Source organism: Adiantum capillus-veneris, chromosome 21 (assembly GCF_014529385.1).
Source record: "Adiantum capillus-veneris isolate H3 chromosome 21, ASM1452938v2, whole genome shotgun sequence".
NCBI lineage: Eukaryota > Viridiplantae > Streptophyta > Polypodiopsida > Polypodiales > Pteridaceae > Adiantum > Adiantum capillus-veneris.
The window spans coordinates 108726288-108748280 of NC_140951.1; the positions used below are offsets into that span (position 1 = coordinate 108726288).

General features: G+C 42.4%; 2 protein-coding genes and 1 pseudogene across 3 annotated transcripts; 1 reads left to right on the forward strand and 2 right to left on the reverse strand.

The window, feature by feature from the left end:
* Window positions 1-215: 215 nt before the first annotated feature.
* On the reverse strand, window positions 216-578 carry LOC147431513 (uncharacterized). Its single transcript, XM_086494088.1, has one exon. It carries the CDS (start codon window positions 548-550, stop codon window positions 233-235), a length of 318 nt encoding a protein of 105 aa, XP_086350214.1. The 5' UTR covers window positions 551-578; the 3' UTR covers window positions 216-232.
* A 326-nt stretch (window positions 579-904) lies between these two features.
* Window positions 905-2789, reverse strand: LOC147431514 (uncharacterized; annotated as a pseudogene). The gene is made up of 4 exons (XR_015185672.1): window positions 2527-2789; window positions 1953-2190; window positions 1234-1497; window positions 905-1120 (listed from the first exon to the last, which is right to left on the reverse strand). The product of XR_015185672.1 is annotated as an uncharacterized LOC147431514 (transcript).
* Window positions 2790-9547: 6758 nt separating this feature from the next.
* On the forward strand, window positions 9548-10119 carry LOC147431515 (cyanovirin-N homolog). The gene is made up of 2 exons (XM_086493094.1): window positions 9548-9634; window positions 9784-10119. The coding sequence occupies exons 1-2, from the start codon at window positions 9548-9550 to the stop codon at window positions 10117-10119; spliced, it is 423 nt and encodes a 140-aa protein (XP_086349220.1).
* Window positions 10120-21993: the final 11874 nt, after the last annotated feature.

The following is a 21993-nucleotide window of genomic DNA, read 5'->3' on the forward strand; positions in this document are numbered from 1 at the left end:
GTAAGAGGCTAATTAAGAAAATAAATTGACCCAAGTGTTCTTAGAATTATTATAGCTCATTACACATGGTTCTTTGCAATTTGACTAAATTTTGAAATATCGTAGTTCAAATTAAAACAGAAAACCTTGATTGTTTTCTATTTTTTTGAAGTCCACAGCATACATTCTGGAGAGATGACCAACAAGAGTACAGAATTGGAACATTATTCTCTCTGCCCCAAATGGGATCTATTTAGAATATTGAAGAAACTGCACCAATGGATCCTGAGACAGCATTATTGATACCAAAAACAGTCGCACTAGCTATCTTCTCAACAGCATTGACAAGAGTCTCTACCACGTCGGGGACTCCATTGGTGGGAACAATTTCAAAGCCAATAATGTAATAGTTCTTTGTTGCAGTGCTACCGGCCTTAGTTCTGATTGTATATCTCTTGCCTCCCTGAGGTTCAAAGCCTGTATACTCATCATAATGCATTTTTAAGTTTGCACTAAACCTATCATCATCTGTACTCCATGATCCACCCTCTGAATAGCTGGCATAGTACATTCGCACCCATGGGAATGACACGATTGATTGAACTCTCTTTTGTTAAGTTTGAATTGATGAACCGATGGGACAACACAAAGAAAAGTCATATGTCTAGCAATAAACTAAATGGTAATTAAACAGTAGGCACAATTTTTATAATTCTCTTTGTCAGTTTATGTCACCTGATTAAATAATTTTTATATGTGTATATATGTATGTGTGTGTGTACATATATTTATGTATATACATATATATGTGTGTGTGTGTGTGTATATATACATATGTATATATGCATGTATATATATACATACAAACACATACCCACACACATACATAAAAGAAGATTCTTCTTTGACTAAGTGGGGAGCACATTCATATCTCTACAGTTAATAGATTCATGCTCACCTTCGGATTACTGGAAGTGATTATGGTAACTTCGACATCACTTGAATCATAGTCATCATAGTCGATCAAGTAGTAGACCCTCAACTTAATATGCATGGTTTTCTCCACCACAAAGGCCGCTACTTGTAGATCGTTATCCACTTCTGTATACACATGCAATGCTGCACGATTGTTCATGAAGACCTTGGCAAAAAAAATTGGGTTAGAGGAGAGGAGACAATGCATAGTCAAGGAAAGGAATATAGTAAACCATTTGAAGGCAATAATGTTGACCATTGATGGAACTAAGGACAAACCTGTGGCATGCCATAGTAGTTTTTTTTCCCTGCAAATTTTGGGCGAAATTGCAATTGATAATAAGCTTTGTTGTCCACGAAATCACTCTCTGCATAATCAGGATGGTTTTTGGCAATAAGACAAGCTTTTCCACTATGCCATTCCGTGCTAAAGCTCATGAGACCTCCCACAAGATTTCCCAAATTCATGAGCACATTGGCCAAACTTGGATATACAAATTCGCCCGATTCTATCACGAGCTTGCTAACTGCCTCAAACATTGTCTTCTACATTAAATTGTGTTTAGAAAGTAGAACAATAGTTTTTTCTATTTTTATTTTTAATTTGCCTCAATGGTTAATGCCATTCTCCCCCCCCCCCCCCCCCCCAACCCAAATTCACGATAGAGAGTGTATGTATTGCATTCACCAACATAGTGTACAAAGGTACCTCAAGCTCGTGGCGAGATTTGAGAGACATCAGATTACAATAGACAGCAATCGGGCTTCCCAAAGAGACAACTAACTACCCCTCAACAGGTGATTTCTATCCCGTCAAAAGGGGGTTGATGGCCCAATACCATTCATTAGAAGGGCTAATCATGTCTGAAATAAAATATGTAAGATGCTAAAATACATAAACGTGGATAGTTAATGCTTGTTTGATAATCAATTTTTAGATTATTTTTTAAGAAACAATGTGAATCCCACAAAAAGTGCCAAAACAAGAAAGATAGTACCTTATTGTAAGCAGATTCAAGGTGTTCATTGACATCATTCAGGAAGTCGATAATCTCAGCTTTGCTATATCCACAGGTTGCACTTGCGAGCATCATCTCTCGAAGCAAGCCCACATACAAGGCAAGAGCTGAACCATATGAGAGCACATTGTGCTTCATATATGAAGGTTGTGCATACAAGGTGAGCATGTGCATCAACATCGATTTGCAATTTTCAAAGCGTACCACCACCTTTGCTCCATGAAAAGCTCATAATCAGAAAACATTACACGTATACATCTTATTCAATAATGCTAGTGCCATGCATTCTTGACAAATTCTCACGATAATTCCCACATTGTGACTTACCTCAACATCACGAGATTCTGTGAGGGAGGCACGACATACCTAGCTAGGTACGATTGGGGGCAGGGGACCGTTCCATGTCCCCAATCTTACCGAGCTAGGTATGCGGTGCCTCCCGAGCAGAAGCTCATGATGTTATGCATTGTATAAAAAACATTGAAAAGAACTCCGTTTTCCTACATGATAGAATTTCTAAATCTTCTTGTGATTATTGAAAAAGAAAGAGAGAGAAGTAACAGAGGAAGCATTTTCTTTGTAGGACTGGACGGAGAGACGGTAGTCCTGGCCGAGTTGGGCGATGCTGGCGTTATAAGCGCGAGCCTAGTCGGCCACGCTCTCCGCCAGCACCTGACTGATCATTTTGCCTACCAACTCCAAGAGCGAGTCCATGGCTGCCTTCTTCTACGTCGACGTCCGGTTGGCCAGGGCCAGGTCCCAGATGTGGCCAAAGAAAAGCTGCACGAAGGGCCCAGCCGCTGGCACCAGCCCCATGTGAAGCAAATAGGAACAGATGCTAATAACAACTAATCTAAAAAAGTAAACAATGAGAGAGAGAGAGACACTGCAGTGTAGCAAGGAAGTAAAGCTAACTTGTATTGATAGAATGAAATAAGAACGTGCACACTCTTGAACATAACAAAGGTGCCTTTATATACATTAGGCAAGGGGAGCCTTATTGGGTAAGTGCTAGGATGAAGGGACGTTGCCTACATTAGGGGGAGATGAATTAGGGGGTGGGTGAGATGATTGAGGCACCGAGTGAGCACCGTTAATAGTGGTAAGATATTTCACACCCCCCCGTAACGGTGAACACCTCATTACATGGGAGAATCCCCCCCTTAAGGAGGTGTGCAAGCAGTAGGCACAAGTGACAAATTTCGACATGTTGTAGTTTGGGTCATAGCAGGTACTGATTTGGTGAGGAAATCTGTCCAATTGTGAGCAGTGGGCACATATTACAACTTTAAAAAACCATTGGCGACCAATTCCTTGATGAAGTGATAACTGATTTTGATGTGCTTTAGTTTGTTGGAGAAACTTGGGGAAGCAGCCAGAGCAATTACAGATTGGTTGTCGCAGTAGAGGGTTATGGCTTCTTCCGAGATAGGATATGGAAGTTGAAATTCGTGAATGAGCTCAGAAATCCAGAGAGCTTCCCTGGAAGCAAGAGCAGCAGCTACATATTTGGCTTCAGTCGATGAAGAGGCAATTGAAGATTGTTGTTTTGTTTGCCAGGATATTGGTGCACCTGAAAGAGAGAATATATAGCCACCTGTGGAGAAGCAGCGGGGATCATCCCCTGCCCAATTGGCATCGACATAGCCACTCAGAGAGATAGGTATGGTGGCATCATAAGCATAAGTGAGAGCATAGTGCTTAGTGGTCAGGAGATAGTGAAGTGTGCGTTTTGCAGCTTGTTTGTGTGATTTACATGGTTATGACATAGCGCGAGATAATATATGGCCGGTGTAGCAGAGATCAAAGCGAGTGCAGGATATCAGATAACGAAGCTGACCACAAAACTTGGGATAATGAAGAGAAGGCCAATAGAGCTCATCAGCGGGAGAGTAGGCATGGAATTGAGGTGCTAAGTTGTGTTTGAGAGGAAGGGGGCTCATGCCATAATAAGTGAGAAGCTCTTCAATGTATTTTACCTGGGTGAGTTTGATCCACTTGCCATAGGGGTCGCGAAGCACTTGAATGCCAAGAAAATACGTCATTGGTCCCTTGTCACTGACAGGGAATTCTTGTTGGAGACAGTCGATGGCGCGCAATACCATGATTTCAGTGGTGCCGATGAGTGGGATATCATCCACAAATAATCCCAAAATGGCGAGGCCATCATTTGTACGCCAGATGAAGATATTGAAGTCGACACTAAGTCGCTCCCAACCACATGCAATGAGATAATTGTGTATGCGTGTATACCATTCACGTGCAAACTGTTTGATGCCGTATATAGGCTTATTTAGCTTGCAAATATAGTCAGGATAATATGGATTTGCAAAGTGAGGGGGTTGGGTCATGTAAACAAGCTCGTAGAGCAAGCCGTGCAAAAAGGATGTTTTAATGTCAAGGTGATGTAGGGGCAAATTATACTTTGCATCTATAGCGACTAAAAGTCTAAATGAAGTTAGGCCTAGAACAGGGGAATATGTATCAAAATAGTCTACACCATACCTCTGTGTATAGCCGCGAGCGATAAGTCTGGCTTTGTAACGCTCAATTCTGCCATTCGGGAAGTAATTTTTCTTCAATATCCATTTGCATGTGACTATATTGTGATGCTCTGGCGGTGGAACAAGATCCCAAGTATGGGCTTCTTCGAGTGCCTGAAGCTCAACTTGAATTGCTTCGTGCCATAAATCTCCCTCACTGGATGAGAGCGCATGGACGACCGAGATTGGCAGAATATCTTCGACGGGAGCGGATGGGGTGGTCGATTGAAGTTCTTCTTGGAGAACAACCGAGAAGCTTGTAGCAGTGTAAATATCTGCTAATGACCTTGTGCAGACGCGATTGCTAGAAGCTGCTTGATCAAGGTGTTGTGCTGATGGTGATGAATCCGACGAGGTGCATGTGGTGGGAGATGTCGTTGAGGTTGATGTAAGTGGCTCGACCTCGTCGATCCCCGATGGAATAGGTTGATTTGAGGGTGTGGCATGAGAATCCTCCACTGGCGAGGGAACTGATGTCTAGGTGGTAGGTGTGTGATAGGATGACGCAGAGCGAGATGGCTCTCGGGTAGGGGCTGCCAGCAAGGAGGGAGCAGGTAGGGGCATTGAACTCTTGCGGGCGGTTTGGTAGGTTCGAACCATAATGGGCGAGGATGGGGTTTGCAAGGCGGGTGGCCGATGGTGGGAAACGCTGCCAAGAGGGAAATTATTTACTGTGTGGTGAGGTTGAGAGTTATTGGAAGATGGCGCAGTAGGGACAGAGCATCGTGTAATGCCGCGAGGGGAGGTTGGAGAGTGATAGGCGCCCAAGGGGCTTGATTGGTTGAGGAAGCGAAGCTGTGGCGAGCTGCTTGTATGCAGGTGAACGGGGAGCCCTGGTGACGCTGCTGCCGAGTATGGCGCTGGTGGGGAAATTGGCGCAGCTGGGGAAAGTGGCGCAAGAGAGCGGGGGTGAGGTGGGTGGCTCTATGGGGTGGGGAAAGAGGGGTATTCAGTAACCTGTGGTGATGGGCGATGGTGTTGAGGGCTGAGCGGCACAGAGTTTGGGGTGCGTGGAATGCCAGTAGGGAGGTGTGAAAGAGGCTTGGGATGCAGTGTGTGTGCATAGCGCATGTGAGAGGGAGGGGCTAATAGGGGCGCTGGATTCTCTAGATGGAGGCATGCAGGTATGCTGCTAATTGAGGAGAGTGGTGAGGGGGTAAGATTGGAGTCATGTGGGGTTTTACTCGGAGAAGGGAGGCAAGCCAAGAAATGAGCGGGATAGCGAGCCGGCTGGTGGATTTCATGCGGAGGAGAGTGAGTATTGGAGGGAGACGAGCCTTGGAGGATGAAATCCTCATCAAAAATGACGGTTCTGGCATGAATGAATTTGTGGAGCTCAGGTTGATGGAGGCGATAAGCTTTGACTCCAAGGCGATCTCCGTAGCCGACGAAGATGGTGCGGGTGGCTCTTGGTGATAACTTGGAGACTGGGTTGGTTTCGAGAGGATATGCTATGCTACCAAAAATGCGAAGATGGCCAAGGCTCGGCGGGTTGCCATACCATAGAGCGTATGGAGTGGTATTTGGATTTTGAGATGACGGGATTCGATTCTGTACATAGCATGCGGTGGCCGTAGCTTCTTCCCAGTAATTGTCTGCTAGACAGGCTTGAATGAGCATGGCTCGAGCAACATCAAAAATGGTGCGATTCTTGCACTCGGCCCGACCGTTTTGCTGAGGGTGAGCAGGGATGGTATATTCATGACGAATACCCGCCGTGTGGCAGATATCCCGAAACTGATGGGATGTGTATTCCCCGCCATTGTCGGTGCGGAGTACCTTGATTTTCCGATCATGCTAGTTTTCAGCCAGTGCTTTGAAGCAGCTAAAATATGTGATTGTTGAAGCTTTTTCAGGCATGTAATAGACATCTGTGAACTTGGAGTAGTCATCAATAAAAGTGAGCATATAAAGGTTTCCAGTGAGTGATTTGACAGGCAAGGGGCCACAGACATCAAAATGAATGAGATGTGGCGGTGCGGAAGCGTGTTATGATGATGTAGGAAAAGGTGCATGATGTGATTTGGCAAAAATGCATCCTTCACAGAGGGTGATGGGAGTCAGATGCTTGGGTAAAACGAGGGCAAACATTACACCACATAGTAGTCGAAGAAACTTTGCCCTTGGTATGCACAACTGATTTGGTGAGCAGTGTGATGTTTGCTTCTCAAAGGCACTATTCATGATGGGTGTGTGACATGGGGGTGATTGCATGGCTATAGCAACTTTGTCTCTCTATATATGGATAAATTTCAAAATTTACAGGCTAGATTGCACTCAATCTAGCTAGCATGTACACTTGCATCTACCAAGACTCATCCCATGGATGTTGTGAGGTCTCTTGCAATTGAGCATAAGCAGGTTAGTAACATAAGGTGCATATTATTTTTTGTATACATTTGGGCACCATTGGTACCTTAAAATGTGAGGGCAATGAAAGAAAAAAAGTTCACTCAATCGTTTCTCAGAGTTTTGGGCATCATGCTCAAAGAAAGGGTATGTTAAAAATACATACACACATGGAGCACACATGCACGTTCTTCTTTGAGAGAGAAGAGTGTATTCAAACATTCACACGCTTTCCCTTACCCATATTTTATACCATAGCATCCATTTGGCCTAGCTCCCACTCCCTTAAATGTGGGGAAATGCTTTTGCTAAAATAGTAAAATCAATGGAGAATTCACTTCCCCTATTCATTTATTGAGATCTATCAAATAGGGATGTCCAATAGCTATTTTAAAGGATGCAGTTTATTCAGATGCCTTGGGATGGCTAGTCAAAGATGAAATGTGAGTAAGCAAAATCAAAGGAATTTCAATTCCTGGGGCTAGCAATCAATTATGCTTGCAACAATTTGCTAATGACATTAATATTACTATGCACAATAAAATACAGGCAGTTGAAAGCTTTTGGTCTTGCTTTAATACATTCTTTGAACCTAGTGGATCAATCATTAATCACAGTAAATACGGTTTTAAAGCTTCATCTAATAATGTCCCCACAATAGTTTCTTGTTCAAGATGCTCTCAAATTGAAGATGGCCATATCTTTAGATTGCTCAAATAGAGAGATGGTAGTGGGCAATAAACAATATCAGACAAAAGATAATATATGGCAAAACTACATTTCCTCCCTGGCCAGTAAATCCTTTGTTCTAAATCATTATCTGATATGTACTCTCTCTAATCTATTTTTTGTCTTGCTGGCAATCTGCCAAATACCGAATGAACCAAGCCTTTTCTCTATTCAGATCCTTCTTGTAGGGGGGAAACCTAGACCAACATAAGATCCCTAAATTTTCTTGGGATGTGTGTTATTTACCTAAAGCCAAAGGAGGACTAGGGTTGCTTAGTCTCCTCAACATATCCACTAAGTTGGTAGGAAAGTGGATACTCACATGTTTGGACTCTGATGACTTATAGACACTTCTCTTAAAAAAACACCTGAATAGATTCAAAATTAAGGACTATAAATCCAGGGATAATTGTACACTTAGGTACATTATTTTTTCCCCCATCAAAGTTTTATGCATGTCTCCATCTCTGTGTACAGATCCTGGAATGCATGGCAAGAGCTAAAGGAGAAATGGAAACCTGACTCCTTGGTTTGGACATTTGTAGGAAGGAGGAATCTCACTCTAAGCAGGAAATCCCACTATTGTTTTAAATCTTCAATACACTGATGGGGAGAGTTATTCAATGGTTTAAGGCCTAAAGAAGTTTCTATGCTGCATACACAACACAATTTAACTCAGAAAGAAGGAAGATGGTGTCTAGAAAGATTACAAGTGGTCCTCACTCATTTTCGCTTTCCTTCTAGAGGGGATTTGCACCAAGAAGAAATAGTATGGTTGACTGGCGTTGAGGAAAGAACAAAGAAAAGACTGAATAAGAAGTGGAAGTTTTAGTAGAGCAATAGGGAATGGACCTATAGATTCCTATGTGTTTGGGCATACCCCTTAGAAGTCAAACATGGCACTCTACTTTGGCTCATACCTCATAAGGGAATATGGTGTGGAGTAAATCTCTCAGGATAGGTATGTCTCTGATGGGAGTTGTCCTAGATGTAGGATAGTAATTTATGACATTCCCCACCTCTTTTTCTCCTGTATAGATAGTAATTGTAATCTCTAAAGTTCAAACTTGTAGATAGATTTGTGATATGCAGGCCACTGAAGCCAAAGATCTCCTTTTGTGGAAAATTGCAAGGGTTTTGATATTCCCCTCTGGAAAACTTAGAGAGCCTCAACTATATCTAACACGGGCATGGGAGATGGGATCAAAGGCTCCCATCACTTTTGGGCCCCAACATTAGGCGCGCGCCGTAGATCTTGTCGCAAAAGTAAACCGGGTATTTTTGTAAACTCTGGTACCCGAGTTTACAAAAATACCCGAGTTTACTTTTGCTCGCCCTAATACTTTTGCACCTCAAAACTCCATGGAAACGTGTACATTCCATAGTGACGTGCGCGGGTGTGGTGGATAGGTCACATGGCCCTCAAATCCTAGGTTGTGCATTCAATCCTGTGGGGCGGGGGGGGGGGGGGGGGGGGGGGGGGGGATAGGGGCGAAGTAAATTCGGGTACCCGAGTTTACATTGTCCACGAAAGCCCGGGATCTACGGTCCTCAATCATCCCACCGTAGATCCCATCTCCTCCCATGCCCGTGTGAGATATATAGGCCAGGCTTAGAGAGGGAGTCGAGGCTCGGGAGTCGAGAGTCGAGGCTTGTCCTCCCAGTTGGCAGGCTCTCACATACTACAGACACGTGGCAACAGATTGCTGAGCTGTAAAGTAGAGTTTCATGTAAATTAGAGTGTGATTGGTACTGACGTGTAGTAAAATAGAGTGGACTGGTCGGGCGCTGGGCATCACCGTTAAAAACAGAGAAAATATCATTTTGGGATGGAGCCACGTAGTAATTCAGAAAAGATCTTAGCTCATTTTGGTATAAAAAGGGCTGGTAATTTAGCTACGGCAGGAGCAATTCAAAGAGCTAGGTTCCAGAAGATTAAGGGACGGAGCGAATATGGCAGTGCGAGTCGCTAGCTGTATGGTGCTGGCCACGATGGCGACGATCATCGGGGCTTCTATCGCGTATGTGGGTGGTGAAGATGTGAGAGAGAGAGAGAGAGAGAGAGAGAGAGAGAGAGAGAGAGAGAGAGAGAGAGAGAGAGACATGGCGCACACACACACACACACACGAGTGGCAATTGTTCGTTTGATATTAATAGTGTTCACTGTTGATTACATAATTGCATGCAATGCAACTTCTCCAGTAGCTACGAAGAAATGGACTACGATTCAGGGTATTTGACCGCCACCTGCAAGAATTGGCAAGGATACCGCTTGTCGACGAAGCTATATCTGAATAATGCTGTGAAAAACAATAACGGGAATCTGGAGTGCCCTAGATGGGGAGGTGGCTTCCTCAGCACCTGCACCGACATAAGTGTGGAAGGCTCCACGCTCACCGCTACTTGCACCAACGACGACGATGACTCCGTCGAGTCGTCAGTCAACCTTGACAGCTGCATCAAGAACGACAACTCCAACCTCTATTGGTGCGGTATATTCTCGGCCACGTCCGTCATCATCTAATTGTAAGAACACTCCACCTCAGTATCCTCGTGCGTTTGCACCTATTGATATGACGTCGCCGAGTGAGCTCTCCAAGCAGAGCTCCCAGTCCTTTCGCAAATAAACAACCATTGTCCGTGTTGAGTTCTAACTTCTCTCTCTCTCTCTCTCTCTCTCTCTCTCTCTCTCTCTCTCTCTCTCTCTCTCTCTCTCTCTCTCTCTCTCTCTCAAATATCGTACGTGTTGAATTCTACTTCTATGAGGGGCGTACACACAGTTCGAGCGTTTCATAGTGTGTGTATATATCACAAAAAGATTTAAAACTTTTCTCATGTAGGAAAACGGAGTCTTTTTCAATGTATGGAAAATACACTCCATAACATCATGAGCTTCTGCTCCAGTCTCCATAGCACCGGCGGTCCCTGCCCCCAATCCTACCTAGCTAGGTATGCGGTGCCTCCCTCACAGAAGCTCATGATGTTGAGGTACCTCACGATGAGGGAATTATTGTGAGAATTTGTTCAAAACTTCTTGCGGTAGTAGGTAGCCAAAACGACTTTTTCACAAATGCATTAATTAGTTTGGGGAGGGGAAAGAAAGGAAAGGGAAGGGTGCGGAAAACACGAAAGGAGAAGGGGGGGGGGGAGGTAGGGTAGGTTGTGGGGGGTAGGGTGTATCCTTTTTTTTATGGCTCAAAGGGAGCTCAAGGACCAACGTAGGCATATAGCTTAGTGGTTTACATTGAGTTTCATACTATGTAGGTGATGAGTTCAAGTGCTACTCATTAATATTGGTTTGAAGTGGTGACTTGCATGGACATACTAATTGGAGATGCTAAAGGATCTTGGGGAGATTCTAACTAATGAAAAAAAAAAGTAGAGCCAATAGTAGGTGTGCAATACTCTGAAAACTTGGGTTCACTTTTATGTGCATCGGCTCATCCAAAATCCCAACTATCTCAAATTCATCTTTCAAAAGTCCTACACTATTTTTGCACGTTAATCTGAAATTTTTCTAGTCCTCGACATTGTAGTGAAATAAACTGAGAGATTTTTCATGTCATTCCCTTTTCCACTAGTTGGAACTGTATTGATAATAAAAAAAGGTACGTAATCTTTGTAACTCTTCTGGTCGCTTGATTTTTGGCTTTCTAAAAGAAACCTTTGTGTTGTGTTAAGTTAGGGAGACTTTCATTGTTTTCAGTGCCATGATGGACACTTACCTTAAATGTTTATTTCACTTTCATTTCATATCCTTACATATGTTGACTTTTCTTACATTCTATATTGTTTTAGAATGTTAAAGTGAAACTTGACCTGTATAATTCTAGTGAATTCTATGTACACACACATATTAATGAGTTTTTTTAATTTCACATTTCATTTCATAGCCTCACATGGCTTTACTTTCCTTGCATTCTATAACTTAATTCTAATCAATATTCAAAAAAGTCTCTTTTATTGAGCGGCCGTCGATTGAGTTTCCTTCCCACAAAGAAGCAAACCTATTTGCAAGATTTTAAAACTATTTTCTCACATAGTTTACCAATTTTTTTCCCCTTTACCATGGTTTGCACCCAGGGAGTCTCCATTTTCAACCGGCCAAAGGCTAAGTGGAGGCAATCCTTTCTTGAACACTAATTCTACTTAAACTCAACCTAGTGATTTTATCATGTTTTGGCTTGCACCATGATTCTCTCACTTGTTTTGGCTTGCATCGTTGCATTTCAATGTCAACACTGCTTGACACAATGATCTTGTGCCATGTACCAAGTAATCTACAAAAGTATATGTTAACACTCCTTGTCACAGTGATTAGGTGCCCCTCACATGCGGGGCCGGGGGAGGAGCATAGAGGCCCCCCTTACTCGTAGTTGAGATATAGATCTACATTTGCATGACCCTTAGTCTTAATCACGCAAGTTGTACAACTTGTGATCTTCTTGGAGATAAGTCCTAATCCCTATCATGCTCTCTAGTATTTTCTATTACTCAAGCCTTACCTTTTAAACATAACAATCCTTCCCTTGTGAGCATGCTTGAATAGTATAACTATCAAGTGCACCTTTACTTGTATGTTTAACTTGATGTGCTTCAAATTAGCTAGTATGTGACCCGCGCGTTGCCACGGCTACATGTGCGTCAATTGAAGCAACCATTGTTCTCCTTCCCTTCACAGGGAGGGCAAATGTGGACGAATGCCTATGATTCTCATGTGAACTTTTATAGCTCTTTAATACACTTGCGCATCAACCACCACTGTAACTCCTTTCCAGATGACAATGTATGACAACACACAAGGTCTAAGTGCCCTCCACATTCACATCAACCAAGTGTAAATATATCTTTTGGATCAACAATATGTCTACTTTTTTGAGTGTAAGATCGAACAACTGATGAAGTGTAGTTACTCTCCACATTCGTGTGGATTGACCAAGGACAAATCTCCTTCTAGTTGGTCATGCCAAGCTCCAACATACTCCTCCTAATCATGCAAGTGTCCCTCCCCCCCCCCCCCCCTCCCCCCTCCCCCCATCTCTATCTGTGTGTGTGTGTTGAGTTCAAGAATTATCAAGTCAATTTGAGGTCTCTTGAGAACGAATTAAGTAATGGGCTCCCTTCGCATGATTTCTTGCCTTAACATCCTATATTAGTCTCTAAGGAGGCATCAAATTTGTGATTAGGCTAGGGATGTCCCCCTCACACAATTGATATGGGACCCTCCTGAGTGGTAGTGGCCCTCTAAATAGACTAATAGAGAGCTGGTATCCTTCTTTGAATATAGTGTTAGCATTGAACGACGAATTCTTTAGATGCATTAGCATCCCCTCTCACCATCCTTACCAATCAAAGCATTGGTCATGATAGCAACTCTCCCATGCTTCTCTCGTGTAGTTTTGGTCTTGCATTTAGGGCATCACAATCAACTAAAGCATCAATTTCTATTTGTTGGCACTTAGGATGCATGTACCAGCCATGACCCAACATGCCAACATTACACCACATAGTAGTCAAAGAAACTTTGCCCTTGGTATGCATAACTGATTTGGTGAGCAGTGTGTTGTTTGCTTCTCAAAGGCACTATTCATGATGGGTGTGTGACATGGGGGTGATTGCATGGCTATAGCAACTTTGTCTCTCTATATCTGGATAAATTTCAAAATTTACAGGCTAGATTGCACTCAATCTAGCTAGCATGTACACTTGCATCTACCAAGAATCATCCCATGGATGTTGTGAGGTCTCTTGCAATTGACCATAAGCAGGTTAGTAACATAAGGTGCATATTATTTTCTGTATACATTTGGGCACCATTGGCACCTTAAAATGTGAGGGTAATGAAAGAAAAAAAGTTCACTCAATCGTTTCTCTTTGCAAGAGTTTTGGGCATCATGCTCAAAGAAAGGGTATGTTGCAAAATACATACACACACATGGAGCACACATGCACGTTCTTCCTTGAGAGAGAAGAGTGTATTCAACCATTCACATGCTTTCCCTTACCCATATGTTATACCATAGCATCCATTTGGCCTAGCTCCCACTCCCTTAAATGTGAGACACAGCATTGAGGCACTACATAGAGGAGAGTCTATTTTTGTATGCGAATTATATTCCTTAAAAATTTGAGAGTGCGATCATCATACGCTACATGAGTGTTTGGCTTCTGATCACATCAAACTTGCTTTACCCTCATTTTAGCCCATAGCAGCCATTTGCCTTAGCCCCCACTCCTTTAAATGTGAGACAGAGCATTGAGGCACTACATGGAGGTGAGTCTCTTTTTGTCTATGAATTATATCCCTTAACAATTTGAGGGTGTGATCATCATACCCTACATTGAGTGCTCATCTTCTGATAACATCAAACTTGTTTTACCCTCATTTTAGCCCATACCATTGCCTACATACCTTTCTCTCCTAACCACCTCATGGATTAACCTTGTTAGTGGCCACCCTTATATCCATAGTCTTCAAGCATGTTACATGTTGTACTCGATACCAAAGGTCAATCTAACCTTTAAGGATGATCTGTCTCTCTCTCTCTCTCTCTCTCTCTCTCTCTCTCTCTCTCTCTCTCTCTCTCTCTCTCTCTCTAAGACCTGCGATACACACGGCGATGCTGCAGAAAATGAAACATGATCTTTCTCTCTCGGATCTACGATATGTCGCCGCATCTCTCTCTCTCTCTCTCTGTCTCTCTCTCTCTCTCTCTCTCTCTCTCTCTCTCTCTCTCTCTCTCTCACACGCACGCCCGTTCGAGGTGTACCAACTTATCCACACATAGTATAGCTCGTTGCTCGTTATTTTTCTAAGCTGCGAAATAGAGCCACCCTTTACAAAAACAAAAGTAGTCACGCTTAAAAATTAAAGGTTGGAGTAAAACTCCATGGCCTTGCTAAAGAGTTTAATAATATAAATACATACACGCTACTAAGTCTAGTGACTTTTTGGCATAATGAGAAATCAAACCTAAGTCTTTTTTTTTTTTACTATCATACTTCTCAAAAGTAAATCTTTTCATTTTCTATCATCACAGTACTTGCTACTTACCCTTCACTTTTACATTTCAAACCAAATGACTTCTGACTCACTTTTACATTTTGAACCAAATGTTTCTTAAAGTTTTTGAAATGAAGGAGAGAGTGACACATGGATGTCCTCTCCTTCCTTGAAAATTTCAAGCTCAATTATATATAGTACTAGTATGTGACCCGCGAGTTGCCGCAGCTACATGTGCGTCAATTGAAGCAACCATTGTTCTCCTTTCCTTCACACAGAGGGGAAATTTGGACGAATGCCTATGATTCTCATGTGAGCTTTTATAGCTCTTTAATACACTTGTGCATCAACCACCACTATAACTACTTTTTAGATGACAATGTATGACAACACACAAGGTCTAAGTGCCCTCCACATTCACATCAACCAAGCACAAATATATCTTTTGGATCAACAATGTATCTACGTTTTTTAGTGTAACATCGAACAACTGATGAAGTGTAGTTACTCTTCACATTCGTGTGGATTGACCAAGGACAAACCAAGGACAAATCTTCTTCTAGTTGATCATGCCGAGCTCCAACATACTCCTCCTTATCATGCAAGTGTCCCTTCCGCCCTCACCCCCCCCCCCCCCCCCCCCCCCCCCCCCCCCCCCCATCTCTATCTGTGTGTGTCTGTTGAGTTCAAGAATTATCAAGTCAATTTGAGGTCTCTTGGGAATGAATTAAGTAATGGGCTCCCTTCGCATGATTTCTTGCCTTAACATCCTATGTTACTCTCTAAGGAGGCATCAAATTTGCGATTAGGCTAGAGACGTCCCCCTCACACAATTGATATGGGACCCTCGTGAGTGGTATTGGCCCTCTAAATAGACTAATAGAGAGTTGGTATCCTTCTTTGGATATAGTGTTAGCATTGAACGACGAATTCTTTAGATGCATTAGCATCCCCTCTCACCATCCTTACCAATCAAGGCATTGGTCATGATAGCAACTCTCCCATGCTTCTCTCGTGTAGTTTTGGTCTTGCATTTAGGACATCACAGTAAACTAAATAATCAATTGCTATTTGTTGGCACTTAGGATGCATGTACCAGCCATGACCCAACATGCCAACATTACACCACATAGTAGTCGAAGAAACTTTGTCCTTGGTATGCACAACTGATTTGGTGAGAAGTGTGTTGTTTGCTTCTCAAAGGTAGTATTCATGATGGGTGTGTGACGTGGGGGTGATTGCATGGCTATAGCAACTTTGTCTCTTTATATATGGATAAATTTCAAAATTTACAGGCTAGATTGCACTCAATCTAGCTAGCGTGTACACTTGCATCTACCAAGACTCATCCCATGGATGTTGTCAGGTCTTTTGGAATTGACCATAAGCAGGTTAGTAACTTAAGGTGTATATTATTTTTTGTATACATTTGGGCACCATTGGCACCTTAAAATGTGAGGGCAATGAAAGAAAAAAAGTTCACTCAATCGTTTCTCTTTGCAAGAGTTTTGGGCATCATGTTCAAAGAAAGGGTATGTTGCAAAATACATACACACAGATACACACATGGAGCACAGATACACGTTCTTCTTTGAGAGAGAAGAGTGTATTCAACCATTCACATGCTTTCCCTTACCCATATTTTATACCATAGCATCCATTTGGCATAGCTCCCACTCCCTTAAATGTGAGACAGAGCATTGAGGCACTACATGGAGGAGAGTCTCTTTTTGTACGCGAATTATATCCCTTAACAATTTGAGAGTGCCATCATCATACCCTACATGAGTGCTCGGATTCTGATCACAGCAAACTTGCTTTACCCTCGTTTTAGCCCATAGCAGCCATTTGGCTTAGCCCCCAGTCCCTTAAATGTGAGACAGAGCATTGAGGCACTACATGGAGGTGAGTCTCTTTTTGTACCTGAATTATATCCCTTAACAATTTAAGGGTGTGATCATCATACCCTACATTGAGTTCTCATCTTCTGATCACATCAAACTTGTTTTAACCTCATTTTAGCCCATACCATTGCCTACATACCTTTCTCTCCTAGCCACCTCATGGATTCAACTTGTTAGTGGCCACCCTTATATCCATACTCTTCAAGCATGTTACATGTTGTACTCAATCCCAAAGGTCAATCTGACCTTTAAGGCTGATCTCTCTCTCTCTCTCTCTCTCTCTCTCTCTCTCTCTCTCTCTCTCTCTCTCTCTCTCTAAGACGTGCAACACCCACGGCGATGCTGTAGAAAATGAAACAGGATCTTTCTCTCTCGGATCTGCGATGTGTAGCCGCATCTCTCTCTCTCTCTCTCTCTCTCTCTAACACCTGCGCAAACACGGCGATGCTGTGGAAAATGAAACATGATCTTTCTCTCTGGGATCTGAGATGTGTCGCCGCATCTCTCTCTCTCTCTCTCTCTCTCTCTCTCTCTCTCTCTCTCTCTCTCTCACACACACACACACACACACACACACACACAAGCATTCACGCACGCACTTTCGAGGCGTACCAACTTATCTACGCATAGTATAGCTCGTTGCTCGTTATTTTTCTAAGCTGCGAAGTAGAGCCACCCTTTACAAAAAAAAAAGTAGTCACCCTTCAAAATTGAAGGTTGGAGTGAAACTCCATGGCCTTGCTAAAGAGTTTAATAATATAAATGCGTACACACTACTAAGTCTAGTGACTTTTTAACATAATGAGAAATCAAAACTAAGTATTTTTATTTTTTACTATCACACTTCTCAAAACTAAATCTTTTCATTTTCTATCATCAAGTACTTGCTACTTACCCTTCACTTTTACATTTCAAACCAAATGACTTCCGACTCACTTTTACATTTTGAACCAAATGTTTCTTAAAGTTTCTGAAATGAAGGAGAGAGTGACACATGGATGGCCTCTCCTTCCTTGAAAAATTCAAGCTCAATTATATATAGTACTAGGATGTGACCCGCGTGTTGCCGCGGCTACATGTGCGTCAATTGAAGCAACCATTGTTCTCCTTTCCTTCACAGGGAGGGCAAATGTGGACAAATGCCTATGATTCTCATGTGAGCTTTTATAGCTCTTTAATACACTTGTGCATCAACCACCACTGTAACTACTTTCTACATGACAATGTATGACAACACACAAGGTCTAAGTGCCCTCCACATTCACATCAACCAAGCACAAATATATCTTTTGGATCAACAATATGTCTACCTTTTAGAGTGTAAGATCGAACAATTGATGAAGTGTAGTTACTCTCCACATTCGTGTGGATTGACCAAGGAACAATCTCCTTCTAGTTGGTCATGTAAAGCTCCAACATACTCCTCCTAATCATGCAAGTGTCTCTCCCACCCTGCCCGCACACGTGCCCCCCCCCTTCCCCCCATCTCTATATGTGTGTGTATGTTGACTTCAGGATTTATCAAGTCAATTTGAGGTCTCTTGGGAATGAATTAAGTAATGGGCTCCCTTCCTATGATGTCTTGCCTTAACATCCTATGGTAATCTCTAACGAGGCATCAAATTTGGTATTAGGCTAGAGACGTCCCCCTCACACAATTGATATGGGACTAATAGACTAATAGAGAGCTGGTATCCTTCTTGGATATAGTGTTAGCATTGAACGACGAATTCTTTAGATGCATTAGCATCCCCTCTCACCATCCTTACCAATCAAGGAATTGGTCATGATAGCAACTCTCCCATGCTTCTCTCGTTTAGTTTTGGTCTTGCATTTGGGGCATCACAGTCAACTAAATCATCAATTGCTATTTGTTGGCACTTAGGATGCATGTACCCGCCATGACCCAACTTGCCAACATTACACCACATAGTAGTCGAAGAAACTTTGCCCTTGGTATGCACAACTGATTTGGTGAGCAGTGTGATGTTTGCTTCTCAAAGGCACTATTCATGATGGGTGTGTGGCATGGGGGTGATTAGATGGCTATAGCAACTTTGTCTCTCTATATATGGATAAATTTCAAAATTTACAGGCTAGATTGCACTCAATCTAGCTAGCATGTACACTTGCATCTACCAAGACTCATCCCATGGATGTTGTGAGGTCTCTTGCAATTGACCATAAGCAGGTTAGTAACATAAGGTGCATATTATTTTTTGTATACATTTGGGCACCATTGGCACCTTAAAATGTGAGGGTAATGAAAGAAAAAAAGTTCACTCAATCGTTTCTCTTTGCAAGAGTTTTGGGCATCATGCTCAAAGAAAGGGTATGTTGAAAAATACATACACACATGGAGCACACATGCACGTTCTTCTTTGAGAGAGAAGATTGTATTCAACCATTCACATGCTTTCCCTTACCCATATTTTATACCATAGCATCCATTTGGCCTAGCTCCCACTCCCTTAAATGTGAGATAGAGCATTGAGACACTACATGGAGGAGAGTCTCTTTTTGTACGCGAATTATATCCCTTAACAATTTGAGAGTGCCATCATCATACCCTACATGAGTGCTTGGCTACTCATCACATCAAACTTGCTTTACCCTCGTTTTAGCCCATAGCAGCCATTTGGCTTAGCCCCCACTCCCCTAAATGTGAGACAGACCATTGAGGCACTACATGGAGGTGAGTCTCTTTTTGTACGTGAATTATATCCCTTAACAATTTGAAGGTGTGATCATCATACCCTACATTGAGTGCTCATCTTCAGATCACATCAAACTTGTTTTATCCTCATTTTAGCCCATACCATTGCCTACATACCTTTCTCTCCTAGCCACCTCATGGATTCAACTTGTTAGTGGCCACCCTTATATCCATACTCTTCAAGCATGTTACATGTTGTACTCAATCCCAAAGGTCAATCTGACCTTTAAGGATGAGCGCTCTCTCTCTCTCTCTCTCTCTCTCTCTCTCTCTCTCTCTAACTAAGACCTGCGACACACACGGCGATGTTGTAGAAAATGAAACATGATCTTTCTCTCTCGGATCTCCGATATGTCACCGCATCTCTCTCTCTCTCTCTCTCTCTCTCTCTCTCTCTCTCTCTCTCTCTCTCTCTTCTCTCTCTATCTATCTATCTATCTCTCTCTCTCTCTCAAAGACACACACGCACGCACGCACCCACGTTCTAGGCGTACCAACTTATCCACGCATAGTATAGCTCGTTGCTCATTATTTTTCTAAGCTGCGAAGTAGAGCCACCCTTTACAAAAACAAAAGTAGTCACCCTTCAAAATTGAAGGTTGGAGTGAAACTCCATGGCCTTGCTAAAGAGTTTAATAATATAAATACATACACACTACTAAGTCTAGTGACTTTTTGACATAATGAAAAATCAAAACTAAGTATTTTTATTTTTTACTATCACACTTCTCAAAACTAAATCTTTTCATTTTCTATCATCACAGTACTTGCTACTTACTATTCACTTTTACATTTTAAACCAAATGACTTCTGACTCACTTTTACATTTTGAACCAAATGTTTCTTAAAGTTTTTGAAATGAAGGAGAGAGTGACACATGGATGCCCTCTCTTTCCTTGAAAATTTCAAGCTCAATTATATATAGTACTAGTATGTGACCCGCACGTTGCCGCGGCTACATGTGCGTCAATTGAAGCAACCATTGTTCTCCTTTCCTTCACAGGGAGGGGAAATGTGGACAAATGCCTATGATTCTCATGTGAGCTTTTATAGTTCTTTAATACACTTGTGCATCAACCACCACTGTAACTAATTTCTAAATGACTATGTATGACAACACGCAAGGTCTAAGTGCCCTCCACATTCACATCAACCAAGCACAAATATATCTTTTGGATCAACAATATGTCTACCTTTTTGAGTGTAAGATCGAACAATTGATCAAGTGTAGTTACTCTCCACATTCGTGTGGATTGACCAAGGACAAATCTCCTTCTAGTTGGTCATGCCAAGCTCCAACATACTCCTCCTAATCATGCAAGTGTCGCTCCCACCCTACCCGCACACCTCCCGCCCCCTCCACCCATCTCTATCTGTGTGTATGTCTTGAGTTCAAGATTTATCAAGTCAATTTGAGGTCTCTTGGGAATGAATTAAGTAATGGGCTCCCTTTGCATCATGTCTTGCCTTAACATCCTATGTTACTCTCTAAGGAGGTATCAAATTTTCTATTAGGCTAGAGATGTTCCCCTCACACAATTCATATGGGACACTGGTGAGTGGTAGTGGCCCTCTAAATACACTAATAGAGAGCTGGTATCCTTCTTTGGATAAAGTGTTAGCATTGAAGGACGAATTCTTTAGATGCATTCGCATCCCCTCTCACCATCCTTACCAATCAAGGCATTGGTCATGATAGCAATTCTCCCATGCTTCTCTTGTATAGTTTTGGTCTTGCATTTGGGGCATTACAGTCAACTAAATCATCAATTGCTATTTGTTGGCACTTAGGATGCATGTACCCGCCATGAACCAACTTGCCAACATTACACCACATAGTAGTCGAAGAAACTTTGCCCTTGGTATGCACAACTGATTTGGTGAGCAGTGTGTCATTAGGAGATTTCGGAGGTCTTTTGGAGGGCCTTTTGGTAGAGAGAGGAAAATAAGCTCCTCCAATGAGAGAAGAGCCTACGTTACGTAGAAAAATAGATTGATATTAACAAAAATATAAAAGGTGTCCCTCTCCTCATTTAATAATCTAGTGGTCCTTGAAGACGAGCACTCTCTTTTATTTAATGCGAGCACCTTTTTCAGAAGGTAGATGCGGTGCATTTGATACGGGATACGTCATCACTAGAACTCAAAAGGTCACAAAACTATCAAGTGGTGGAAGATTTTGAAACTTTTGATACTGCCAATGCGTCCGGAACACACATATCTCCTAGAAATGAATGTCCAATTGTCTCGCTTAGACATCCAAAGAGGCCAAAAATGTCAAACACCTTTAAAAGAACATTTTACTAACGGCGCGCGAGGGGGCATTTCAAAATTTTGGAATGCCTCCTCGCGCGCCGTTAGTAAAAAGGCCCTTTTTCCCTCTTTTTAGGGAGCTTTCTGAGAGGAAAATGTCCAAAAACCTCTAAAAAGGGGCTTTTTGGAAAGATAAGTGTCCAAAAATCACTAAAAAGAGCTTTGTACTAACGGCGCGCGAGGGGGCATTCCAAAATTTTGGAATGCCTCCTCGCGCGCCGTTAGTAAAAAGGCCAATTTTCCCTCTTTTTAGGGAGCTTTTTGAGAGGAAAATGTCCAAAAACCTCTAAAAAGGGGCTTTTTGGAAAGATAAGTGTCCAAAAATCACTAAAAAAAGCTTTGTACTAACGGCGCGCGAGGGGGCATTCCAAAATTTTGGAATGCCTCCTCGCGCGCCGTTAGTAAAAAGGCCCTTTTTTCTTTTTTTTAGGGAGCTTTTTGAGAGGAAAATGTCCAAAAACC

Bases quoted from the DNA above. Each gene is read 5' to 3' on its own strand.
- LOC147431513 (XM_086494088.1), bottom strand. From the start codon at position 550: ATGTACTATGCCAGCTATTCAGAGGGTGGATCATGGAGTACAGATGAT.
- LOC147431515 (XM_086493094.1), top strand. From the start codon at position 9,548: ATGGCAGTGCGAGTCGCTAGCTGTATGGTGCTGGCCACGATGGCGACG. The intron at 9,635-9,783 runs GTGAGAGAGAGA...AATTGCATGCAA, and splicing joins CGTATGTGGGTGGTGAAGAT to TGCAACTTCTCCAGTAGCTA.